At 40.4% G+C, this 13,016-nt stretch overlaps 1 protein-coding gene across 1 annotated transcript in view; it reads right to left on the bottom strand.

The window, feature by feature from the left end:
- cacna1da (calcium channel, voltage-dependent, L type, alpha 1D subunit, a) overlaps window positions 1-13,016 on the bottom strand; it is a gene marked incomplete at both ends in the record, with an annotated part of 54,033 nt that overhangs the window by 18,405 nt on the left and 22,612 nt on the right. Inside the window, 16 exons of the mRNA XM_079218361.1 lie at window positions 1,237-1,296; window positions 1,375-1,434; window positions 2,488-2,617; window positions 2,711-2,865; window positions 2,945-2,975; window positions 3,078-3,165; window positions 3,309-3,429; window positions 4,247-4,454; window positions 4,542-4,767; window positions 5,555-5,715; window positions 6,178-6,204; window positions 6,594-6,681; window positions 8,122-8,196; window positions 9,816-9,979; window positions 11,321-11,424; window positions 11,805-12,001. Of these exons, the coding sequence (XP_079074487.1) occupies window positions 1,237-1,296; window positions 1,375-1,434; window positions 2,488-2,617; window positions 2,711-2,865; window positions 2,945-2,975; window positions 3,078-3,165; window positions 3,309-3,429; window positions 4,247-4,454; window positions 4,542-4,767; window positions 5,555-5,715; window positions 6,178-6,204; window positions 6,594-6,681; window positions 8,122-8,196; window positions 9,816-9,979; window positions 11,321-11,424; window positions 11,805-12,001 (1,895 nt within the window). The remainder of the gene's footprint in view (window positions 1-1,236; window positions 1,297-1,374; window positions 1,435-2,487; window positions 2,618-2,710; window positions 2,866-2,944; window positions 2,976-3,077; window positions 3,166-3,308; window positions 3,430-4,246; window positions 4,455-4,541; window positions 4,768-5,554; window positions 5,716-6,177; window positions 6,205-6,593; window positions 6,682-8,121; window positions 8,197-9,815; window positions 9,980-11,320; window positions 11,425-11,804; window positions 12,002-13,016) is intronic.

The raw sequence follows: 13,016 nt of genomic DNA, 5'->3' as shown, positions 1-13,016 counted from the left end.
ACACACATACAGAGTTACACTGCAAAGGACGCAGACACACATACTGTACACAGTATCAACATGTTAAATAGGAAAAACATATTCTCACATACATCACTCTCCATCTTGCACACGCGCACACATCTTTACACTCTTTTAGATCACTCAGATTCAGGGTGGCGAGATCAGAGCGGTGAAACAGGAGACTAGATCTACCGTCGCCACCCCCACAGCCCGTAAGTACATGAATGTAGTAGTAAGTCATTTATTTCACAATCTACTATGGGATGAGGCAATAAAACATGCATTTTGTTGCCATGATGTCAGGGATATTTACTACCTGCAAGAGCTCTAGTTATAGTGATTGGAAAGTAGAAATGGCCTTACTGTCACATTCATGTGGACCGTCATCTTAAAGCACATTCCATTATGTTCTTTAATAGTTCAGAATAAGGGGAAGCAGCTCCCAATTAAAACTTTTAAAAGTTGAGCAGGCAGAGAAGAAAAACTAGCCAAAATAACTCTTTTTCAAATAATAAAAGTAAAGGATTAATTTTCCAAGTGCATGTAAATGTGGAGCCTTGCAGAAAGACGGAGAGAGGAGAGCGCTAACTAGGAGCATTGGAGCGTTTGAAGTAAAACAGCGATGGACATGGCAAGTTTTTTCCCCAAATGGCTGCAAGCGCAACTCCACATTTCTATGCACTCAGTCAGGGAAAGCAGACTGAACCATGCTCGGCAGGAACATGGTTGGTTTTGCCCCCTCTTTTATGGGTAATCTGAAGAGCAGTCAGTGCGAGAGGCATGGAGTCAGCTTCGACTGGAGTTGACTTCGAACACCTCCCTGATGATCTCGAACTCAACTTCAGCCAATGCCTTATTGATGTCTGAACAGCCCACTAAAATTTGTTGCATCACACAAAAGGTTGCATCATGTTTTACATATCTGCATCATCAAAATCATTTCAGCGATGACTGCCCGAATGACGTGACACCCATGTGAGTATGTAATGTAATGTAGATGTGATGTTTCCTTCCCCCATCATGAGTTCTTTGATTAGTGTAATTTGAACAAATCTTGTGTTTGTGTAAGTGTGTGCAAAGTAGCAACTCCAATATTTTTTGCTTTTTAAAAGAGGTGCCGTGAAGAAAAAAGTAAATAAGAGAAAGGAAACAAACAAGCCAGGTTGTACTGAGTGGCAGGTGACACACAAGGAGAGAATGCAGCAAGGCTCTCGTTGTCATTTAAGGGGTTACCTTTAATATGATCTCAAATGTAAACATACTAGTGAAGACATAATCTGCATAGCCTAGGACCTGGAAGGCAACGAGACGTTTGGAGTGTTATTGGGGTGTGGTTAGTCACAGCACGAACAGGGGACACATGGCATTTACCTTCAATATGATCTCAACAGTAAAGATAGCCGTGAAAGCATAGTCAAAGTAACCAAGTATCTGCAAAAAGCAACGTACATGTTTAACAAAGACAGTTCATTGTGCAGCTTCATACATTATAAGTAAACAAAATTAATAAAAATAAAAATAAAATTAGGAGCACTTTCTGGAAAGAGTTGTTTGTTAGGAGTTAAAATCACACATTGTATTCAATACTTATCCAATGACTAAGTGGTTCATTTAGTGCAAAGTGCTTATTACTCTATATGCAATATATGTCAGAAATAACCACAGAACATTAGTGTTCATAGTGCAAAACAAATATTACAATGCACTGCAAATGAGACCCCTGGCTGAATGTTTAGTTTTTTGGACTATAACAGTGGTTTTTTTTTCTGTTTTAGCTTATATAATAAAAAATGCATACTTAACATTATTGTCAGCCAAAGTGTACTGTGACATAAGTTCAAAGATCCAGATAGCAACAACGGTTCATTGAATATAAGTATTTCAGAAAAGCTTTCCTTCATGGTGCGTTTAAGGACACTGACATCTGAGATTTGTGAGCTGCGCTGCATTCATAAGCTGTTAAAACAATTTCAAGAGACAAACAACATTGTCAAAAAGATCACGTGAATGTCTCTAAAAGGTTACTCCTGAGTATTTAGACCCTCAATCGATAAATGCCTCTTGTCGGTAGAATGATGATGACATCTCTCTAAAAAGAAAAGTCAAATGCATTTTTTGTTTGTTGCTTTACTTATTGTGAAAAACGTTTTAAATCCTCCCAAGACAATGGTGTTGTTAAGAGCAGATATCCGGAAGTTGATCTTGTCTTGCATGTCAAATAATTCAAACTGACTTACTGGAACATAATTATGGACGCTGCTTGCTTTGGAAAATGGTCAGCAGTAATGTAACATGTCATAATAAATGGGCTGAAACATGCAAAACCACCAGTGTGGTCAACGATTTGCAACTCAAAATACTAAACTATTATGTAAACTAACATTACACCCAGAAAAGGGATATATTAATAATGTTACTTATCTTTTCTTATCTTTGTATTTTAGAAGCCTTAAATACAGTTCTGTTGAGGGTTTGTGAACTTACAATATTGCGAGCTGAGAAGTTACGGATCGGATCCTCGGCGGCGAGTGACACGGAGCTGAGCATGATGAACACCAGGATGAGGTTGGTGAATATGTGGTGGTTGATGAGTTTGTGGCAAAACACACGAAACCTGGAGGACAAAGGAAACACAGAGACATCAGTGAGACATGAGGCACAACCGGTGGGTACTTGTCCATGTGTGTGAACACAATGTGTTTCCTACGGGTTTGTGGTGCTGAAGATGAAGAAGGCGCTTCCTTCTGGGATAGGAGTGATCTTCTCCTTCTTCACCAGGTCAGAGATGACCGGCCGAGGCCCCGACGGGACTTCTGGATCCTCCTCCGTAGCCGCATTGTCGTCATTCTCCTCTTCGTCCTCCTTAGAAACACGTAGAAAGTGAGTAGGACTCCTCAAACTGTAAAGGCAAGCTACTGTGTGATTCAGAGAGTAGGGATACCTTGTCGTCTTTTTCCTCCTCCTTTTTATCTCTGTAATAACCATAGATATTGTTAGAAACAATAAAGTAGAGCTTGAGCACATATCTAAGCATATTTGCCACAGAGAGACGTCATAAACAATCCAGGTGTCACCCTTTCTTGTTTCCTTCGTCTGCGTTGAGAGACTCTGCATCTGCCAAGTTGTCCACAGCGATAGCCAAGAAGACATTCAGGAGGATATCTGAGCAAAGTGTTGAGTAAAGGATAAAAAAATACTTTATAACTGCTTTATATATTCCATACATAAAATGATGAGAGCAGGTTAACTTGCGGTATTCGCTGTTTCAAAACTTTAAATATGTTTGCATCAGTGACGGAGGATACAGTTTCCACAGATGAAGAGGATGATGAAGTAAAAGCACACAATCATCCCAGAAGAGGAAGGCCCTCCGTACGCCATGATGCCATCGTACATAACAGCGTTCCAATCTTCTCCAGTCAAGATCTAAAATCAATTATAATATTAAAATAATGTGGGAGATACATCATCAGTACCGCTTCAACAGATCTGTATTGCTAAGCAACAGCTTGGGATCATGTTCACTTCCTGTCAGCTTATGTCATTCACATGTACTCCAACAGATAATAAACTGTGACAACACTTTTTCACTTGCTACAACCCCCCAGTCCTCGTTGAGAGGAAATGGGCAGAGATACAGGAGATGCATGTGTTTGTTGAAAGATGACCATGTATGTTTCTTATTTTGACACTGAGGTAGTGCACCACCTTTAGGAATTGTTCCTGAGTGCTTGGCACTAGGATTGCAACAATCAATTTATTTTTCTTTATAGCCAAACAGAATACTGGATTTGTGATTCTGCATCAATATTTGGGGGTACAAAAGATCCCAAAACCATAAATTGACTGATAGAATTTATTTTTATTTTTGTACATAAACAAGCATCTTGGTATTTAGATTTCTTCTTGTTTATTAAAAGGTGACCACTATATATACTAAGCAGTACATCTGACAGTTGAAAAATCAACTTGTCAGTTCTTTTTGGTGGACAAACTATATGAAACTGACTGTTTCTAAATGTCCTCAAACCCAGCTGGGCATTTCTGTTCAACTAATATCTGCAGTGAGCTCAAGTTCTCTTATCTTAGCTTTCCACAGTTTCTTACCATAATGACTTATGTCTGTTTGTGGAAACAATTGTACAACAGCTCTTAACATTTTTATCGGAATCTTATACGCTGAATGTTTGCCGTTCAGTTGGAAGTGACTGTGGTGTACATCCATAATCCGAACAGTAAATACCTGAAACACAGTGAGAAGGGCTTGGGGGAAGTTGTCAAAGGTGCTCCTCTTGGTCTGGGTCTCATCAAAGTTGAACTTTCCACCAAACACCTGCATGCCCAGCAGGGAGAAGATGATGATGAAGAGGAAGAGCAGCAGCAGCAGAGAAGCGATAGACTTCATGGAGTTGAGCAGAGATGCCACCAGGTTACTTAGAGACTGCCAGTGACTATGAAGCAGAGGAGAGAAGGAGAGACGGGTGATTAACTGAACACCACACATGCACAGCGCGCACACGAACGCAGTGTGGTCTTACCGCGTGACCTTAAAGATCCTCAGCAGGCGGACGCAGCGGAACACAGAGATGCCGAGAGGAGACATGACTTCCAGCTCGACCAGAATGGTTTCTGTGATTCCTCCACAAACCACAAAGCAGTCAAAGCGGTTGAACAGTGACACAAAGTAGGCCTGCAGCCCGAGGCTGTACATCTTCACCAACATTTCACATGTGAACATGGCGAGCAGCACCTTGTTGGCCACATCTGAAACCCAGAACATTGAAGAAACACAATGAAATGGAGAAAGAGAGAAAGAGAGAGAGAAAGAGATATTTTTTGCTAAAAAATACAAAAGAAATTCTGCAAAGAATCATTGCGGCTGTTAAACCACTCAGAGATTGTGAGATGTGTGCACTGAGTGCACTTTATAAGCTCAGTGAAACTGATTGTGAATACTGTTCTCACATTTATGTGCCTTATTTGATATATTTTCTTATACTAGTAGCATTTATAACACTTTTTTTAAAATTCTTAATTTAAATTCTAATATTTACCATAAGCCTTAAGTTTTAAGTTATTGTAATTCTGTGTGGAAGGACAACCTAGCAAAGTAAGTGTTTCATTGCATGGAGTAACTGTCTGTTAACTGTGCATATGACAATACAAATATCTTGAATCTCTTAAATCTTGAAAGATTGTACTGTTAAACTCTGCCAAGGCTGTCCAAGTATAATGGCAGCACGCACACACAAACACAAATACATACATTTTCTTTTCTATATATAAAAATGTCTACAATGTTCACTAATATTCTATTTTACATTTCTATTCCAATAAGTGAGAGAGCAATATTAAGAGGAATAATAAGAAATCCTTTACAATGGTTCATGGTTCACATGTCTACCTAGTTTCCTTGAAATGTATGTACTTATTTACGTACTTATTTATGTAAACTTATGTAAGATAAGATATCTTACTAACTAAACAAGAGACAAATTGGGTAATAAAAGGAGTCAAACGGTTTTGATGTTTACTGTAGTGCTCTTCATACCCTGCACTTGTGTCAGCCACATAGGTTGGTTGTAATGCTCTGATGATATGGTGAGCGTGTTGAGGAACACCAGGATGATGACCAGCCAATAGAAAGGCACCGATTTGACAGCCAACCGGCACTTCCTGCGGCAGAACCTGTTCCAGCGGCGCCAGCGCCGACTATAGGAGGAGAAAACAACGCTAGTGTGACTCAATTGCTAATTAATTGATTCAGAGGTATACAGGATCTGGTCATAATGATTACAGTTTCTAAACAATAGAATAACTACCTTTTTTTTTTTTAAGGAAATCATAGTTTGTTTCTATTACTGGGAGGAATGCAGAGGAATGAGGTGGAAGAGCCAAAAGGGAACGGCATCAATATCATTTTTGCAAGTCATACTGTTCAGTAAAATGAGCTGAAAAATACTGCGTAAGACTTCTCTCCAAAAATACCTTATGGTACATGCTGACTTTCTAAAAGCTGTTGATTTATCATCGCTGGTACGGTCTCATTAAAATACAGTGAAATGAAAGCCAAGCACTTACAAAATAAATAAGTATGCTCTAATGCTGGGCACTAACCCTCGCAGTAACACATAAATGCACCAAGCAGAGACGCAGACCCACAAAGATACTGACCTGAACTTTGACTTGGAAATTTTTTGACTGAAAGAAAGAAGAATTTGTCAAAGTTGATGAATGCAGGTTGTAGTAGAGGTGTGTAAGAAGCATTGATTGGTTGTTGGACTCATTGATAACAACACAAAGCATGGTTAACCACAAGAGTCAGCAGCTTAGAGGGTAGGAAGGAAGGCAGTATAAACATGAAAGTGAGTTGCTTGCTTTAACCATTTGAGCCTTTTTCTTTTATTACAAATCAAAAAGTAAAGAGAGTAGCACTTATACAAGATAAAAGTGTTTTTTTGTGCTGAAGCGTTAGAGACAGTTTTTTTTGTTTTGCTCTGTAGCAGCGGTCACACCAGAGGGGACCGCAATCAAAGTATTGTAATTCAAAGTAATAACAGTGGTCTTGTTTATGAAAAGGTTTGTCTCACCACAGAGGTCCACAGCATGGTGTCTTTTCATCCTCCCCATTTTGATTCTCGGTGTTCACGGATTCTGTTTCACTGGCTGGAACGCTCGCTGAAGCAGCAAATGAAGCAGACATTTACAAAAAAATACTCAAGAGATTTTGTACATAGTCACAGTGCAGTGCATCCCAGGGGGAAGAAGCGTGAAAAGAAATACAATGGAGACTGCCATCACATCAGGCTATTGTGACAGGCATTTATTTCAAAAGGAAGCAAAGATACACTAAAGAACATCCTTAATAAATCGGAAAAGATCCCAAAAAAGGATTTCACTCCAAAAATGAAGTGCAGTAAAAATGATTTGATAGAGGTTTAAAAAAAAGAAGTAACAAAATTATTGTATTTGTTTTAATCTCGAAAGCAATGCTGCAGCCACAAAACTTTTGACCTGATAGAAAGAAAGGAACTAAGCGCTGTGGCTGTGCATCACTGTCATCATTAGTATCATTTACCAAGTGCTGAAAGGGAGCTGACATGGGACAGGCGAGTGGACAGCTGCTCTACAAGGGCTGACTGATGCACACAATGAGGGAGCAGAGAGAAGAGGGGAGCTGGCCGAGGAGGACAGAGCTCTTAAAGCTGTCTCTGAAATGCCACAGTCAAAGTACTGCCAGCGCTGTGGAAAGACTGTCTGCGCAGACGGATGATGATTAACTGTGCAAAACGTCTCAGTGCTTTAACTCGTATGCGGCAGCGTGGTGTGTGCTGCTGCTTAGCTTATGTAGACATGTTGGCTTTGATTCCTGAGTGGTCGGACAGCTCTCAGCTCTGAAAATAGTGCTGACTGCTGGAGTAGTGATCTGGGTTTAGCCCTGTTTCCTATATTCACACTGAGCCACTGCTTTTGAAATGGGACATGGAAAGGAAATGGGGTGTGCCTGCTATCAAACGTAGCCGTATTTCTATTCCATATCAGTCTCGTTTTATGAGTAAAATGTTTTTTATTTAGAATTAGTAAACCTTTGAAAAAAACAAAACATGGAAGACAAAAACTGAAAAAAGGCTGTGATGCTCGGACACAACGGGTTTAACAAAATTGTAAAGCACAAAGTGATGAGGTATTACATTAGGATGCACATCAATACACATACACAAACACACACAGACTCACTTTAGATGCTTCAACTGGGATTTAAAGGCCACTGCTGCTTATCTTTTTCATTAATTTCCTGGTTTTAAGTCGTGATGTATTCATGTGTATTCAATAATTCAATAATGTTGAGTATTTGTGAAGAACAACCCTTCTTCACTGATAGAAGGAAGTAAGGGAAAAGTACAACTTTTTCTTTGTGTGTTTTGGCTCACAAAATGTAACAAAAAGCAAAATTTAAAGAAACAAGAAACAAAATTAAGAGTTCAGACCTGATCTGATTCTGGTCTGAAAATTTAGTGAAAACGGACAATTTTTTCTGTAATTTGAGCATCTAATACACACGCTCACACACACATACACAAAAGCATAAGAACACTGGAGGGAAAACACAGGATTTACCATGAGTGTCGGACGACTGGCTGAACCACCCAAACCTTCCTTTCTTCTTCTCAGTAAGGTCAGCCAGAGTCACCCCTTCATGTGTAATGCATGCAAGCCCATGCATTCAGACACAACGGCACAGCAGAGGGACATGGGGGGCGAGAATGGGCTGCTATCAAAATGGGTCAGAGCAGACAAGCACCACAGGACAACAACAGTATTCAAAATATCAATATCCAACAATGACAAGAGCAGCAGGAGCCACCGGGGCTGCAGACACTGAGGAGGGCAGAAGAACAACACGGAGAGCTGTTAGTCACTGGAAGCGCCTGCAGGTGACGAGGGCTGTACTAACATGTTACAGTGCATATTCAATCTTTTGCACGTTAACGTGTTAGCATGAGCTCATGTATCGTCGACAGACAACAAAAGCCAGGATGGATTTGGAAGGAGAACAGTATGGACTTGCCTCCTTGTCACACAGAACCTCCACAGCTTTAAAGGACCCTAAAAGTCAAACTTTATAAATGAAGTATGACTCGAGGAAAAGACAGGCGGGAGAGGTGAAAATAAATGGACAAGTACATCAAACATGAGGGAAGATTGATTGTAATGAGCAGAGTGTAAAAAATAAAGATCCTACTCTCAAAATATAAGGTGAATCAGTCACAGTTTCTGTGTTGCATCATGTGTGCTGCTTATATAAAGAGGATTTGGATTAAGAGCTCAAGTAACATCTTTTTTCCCTTTTTCTCTTCTTAGATCAACTCTAGTGGAACTCAGCGTGCTGCACTTCCATCAGTGACTTACATTGAGCGTGAAGATAAGAACATGCTGCACCGCTCTGGTTCAAACACCTTTGTTTATCGCGAACACCTCGAGGGAAAGACTTTCTCTTAACCAAGAGATGCCTCTCCATTATGCAGGTATGTATACTATGTGTGTATTGTGTATGGCCAAGAAAGTGTCATTGACTTTACCTTAAATATTGTGAATAATTGTGCATTATTCAGAAAGATTGCTGTTAAATTGTTAACCTACTTCATCTGCTTCATTAAGTGATTACTACAAGTCCCAGTATTATCGTTGAAAAGCTTAATCAAGACCAGCAACAGATCTGCATGAATTATTATTATGGACAATGGATGCTACTGTAGGTGGAGAAAGTGGACATTACATCCTGTCTAGTGGGTTTTTTCTTACATGATTGTTAAAAGTTGATGCACAATTGTCGGGCTAAATGAGACGGCCATGTTTGAGCTTGAAGGCTCTTTTTCTCCTGATTAATACCCACTGTGTCTGTGCTAGATAAGTGTCAACATGGTGGACTTGTTATATGGGGCAATAGGAAGAAATAGAGCACTATGCACCCAAATGGACACAGGAGTGCCAGGAAAAGCACCTCTTTCGTTTTAAACAGTATTTTGGTATCCATATCTCTCCTTCAGCGTAAGGATCTTTTAGCAAATCCACTTCTTTCTTTCTTTTCTTTCTTTTCTTTTCTTTGCTACAAAACTCAATGACACATTGTAAATGTCTAGAGTACAAACTCCTGCATTTCCTGATTCTATGAATATAAAATGATATTTGGCGACACTCTCAAGCCAACAATAACAAACCATACTGCATATTGGACAGATTGGATCAGTATCGATGGACTCTTGTGATGCCAGCGCAAGCTTACTTCGGGAGTAACGGGAGAAGGTGCTTACGGTTGCGCTTGGTCTCCTCATCGGCCTCGTCCTCGGGGTCGATGTCTTCAGCCTGAGTTATCCAGTCCAAGTAACCTTTCAGATCCTCCTCCAGCTGCTGCTTCTCACGCAGCTTCTGGAAGTCTCCTCGCGCTTTGGCTTTCTCTCTCTCCTTGGAGAACTCTCTGGGTTTGCAGAGGCGCACATGCACAAAAAACACAAATACAAAAGAGTGCATAAATGATCAAATACACATACAAAGAGACACTTACTTTAACAGCAGTGAAGAAAAAAAAACGTTTTTGTTCACATGGAATGAAAATAAACAAATCTTCCTTCCTGTATTAAATAATCTGTATGACTTCACTAAACTGCATGAAGACATGCTGCATAATCACATATTTCAACCACAACCTTTAAATGCCTTCTGTGTTTTTGTGAACCCTAGCCACTGGAGGGAGATGTGCACCTTCGGACAGACAACAGAGCACTTTATTTATAGCCGATTATTATACAGTAGTGTATCCTTCTGGCGAGCAATTTAGATGGACAGATGGTTTCAAGAGACACACAACATTTACACAGCATCTAAACTCATAGATTATATAAAACAACGACTATGGAAACTATGATGTGTAGGAATTCAGAAGACGGTACGTAAATGTATGGTGGAATATTGTCGTTACTGAGAATGAGATACATGTAAGGTGTGACACTGAAAAAGACAAAAACAAAGATACTTGATGGTAAGAGGGTAAAAAAGCAACATTTTTACAACTGCATTTAGACAGTTGATGCAGATAATACATTGTGACAATCTAAAGCAGCCGACAGGACTGCAGGAGTGTCAGAGTTGGAGATTCTGTTAACCTTGGTGTCTTATTTATAAAAATCAGGCATTGCTGGCTGGTCAACCATCCAGAGTTAATTCTACTGTAATACCCCACCCCCACTCTGGGAAAGCAAACTGGGGTTTGAGAGAGCTTAGTCGCACAGAGGGAGTGAAGGGCGAGGAATACGATTAATTTCTCTCTCAGGAGGTTTGGGGGTTTGAGGACGGTGTGGGGGAGGAAACGCTCACTTTGCAGTTGCCGTGGAAAAAAACGTGATAGTTTGACGCCAACAGAGGTCAGAGAAGAATCCCTGAGAAAGAAAATGCATTTATCTCATGGTCCAAATGCTCAATAGTCAATCACGGAGTAATAGTTAAATATTTGTTTTATATAAAGATAGCCAGGATCTTACATCCATACACGCAATACATCGTAAGCTGTGCCAGAGAGCAACACAAACCACCGCAAACACGCTTTGCACACTGCAAACCAAAATCACTGCACAAGTTTCCTCTTACCCACTTAGCACACCTAACACAAGGTTTAACACGAAAAAGGATCCCAGTATGATCAGGCTAACAAAATAAATCCACGGTGTTTCCCATCCGATGGCGTCATTGACCTACAGGAGCCAGAAGTAGACGGTTAACAGACAGAAACTCAAACAAAGGGCAAAGAGAGGAAGGTGCTTACCCGCTCAACACACCCAAAACCAGGTTAAGAACAAAAAAGGAGCCGAAGATCACAAGACTGACAAAGTAAACCCATGGAAGCTCAAGGCCCATAGCATCGTTCATCTGGAGGAACAAGCATCAGCACAGAGGAAGGAGAACAGAGGGAAGAAAGGGAGAAAAGAGTGAAATCAACTGTTAAAGGTAGAAACTGTCAGACAAGAAAAACAAGAAGAAAAAGTTTTCAGATGAAAAAAAAATAGAGATTTTGCACGAAAACTAAACGTACCAGGATAGCATCTTATTTTTGTTGTGAGTTGTTGAATGCATTCAATCATTTAGTCAATCAATCACATCAGAGTGATAAGAGCTGCCTCAGGAAGTTATCAGCAGCTCCATCATCAGAATGTCAGTCACATCATTGTTATGAGTCTGATCTGAATAGACATTTAAGCTAAAGGCGAGTGACAGTCACAGGATGTTGAACTGGGAGGGCAGAGACTCACCCAGTACAGCACATCCGTCCAGCCCTCCATGGTGATACACTGAAACACTGTCAACATGGCAAACAGGAAGTTGTCAAAGTTGGTGATGCCACCATTGGGACCATGCCAGCCTTCCCTACACTCGCTGCCGTTGATGGGGCATTGTCGCCCGTGCCCTGAGATCGCACAAGGAGCTGGTTCCTCTTCTGCTATCATACCTGAAGAGAGGAAAGAGATGTGTCTGTATTTATTGCGGAAAACTAAAGCCGCTCAGATTATTTAACCAGACCCTCACCATGTTTACAATGTATTATTATACTTGGCCTACAAATATGTTTTTTTACTTTTCCCCATTTTGATTGTTGTAATTGGAGAAATCATTAAATGTTCAAGCAAGACTTCAAAATAGTTATTTTACATTTAGGCTGAACAGCTAAATTAACACTATATATGACCGACTGCACCTTACACTTTTGAAACCTCAAAGAAAGGTTGACCACAAGGTCAGTTTTATGACAAGGTCAGTTTTATGACAGGATTGTTTCTCCGTGGAGGGTCACATGACTCACTTCACACCTGCAAGAAGAAAGCTGCTGTTCTCCAGGAAAGCGTTCTCTCTCGTTATTACTCTAATGAACATGCAGAGCAGCACCATGTACGAGGGACGGAAGGGAGGGAAAAACAAACACTACTTTTAAGTGCCCCCCCTGGCAGTGAACAACCTGGCCAGTGGCCACCAGGTTATTTAAGTTTGGGACCCCTGAAGAAACTTGCCATGTCAGTTTCTAAAATGTAACCGCGTTATTATGAATCTCACTGCTTCTCTTGGCAAGACCTGCCCTGCGTAGCAGGTTGAGGCAGAAACGATTTGTTTAGGTTAGGCATTAATCTCACGTAGTTAGTGTCAGGAGAGCCAATTGGTCAGGCTGTAGGACCTGAATAAATCAGGTTACCGATACCTCGACGAGCATAGATGCCTTGCCAATTCGAGCTGCACATAAACAGTAGATTTATCAGTCCTTTTTGGCATGGTCCTGAAACCAGAAATACACTGAACATGTTTTATTCCCCATTTGAGATTTAAATCAAATAAGTTAAAAGGGTGCCTAAACTTTCTATGATTTAGTCTGTGCAATATGTAATGCACATATGCTATGTCAACTTGACAAAACAAAAACTTTGTACACTTGTTTATCTGGGCCCACATGTGGTCAGCTAAAGTATCAGGTTTCA

Source organism: Taurulus bubalis (genome assembly GCF_910589615.1).
Source record: "Taurulus bubalis genome assembly, chromosome: 5".
Taxonomy (NCBI): Eukaryota; Metazoa; Chordata; class Actinopteri; order Perciformes; family Cottidae; genus Taurulus; species Taurulus bubalis.
Note: the sequence above shows the minus strand (reverse complement) of the source record. Positions and strands in the feature narration are given on the sequence as shown.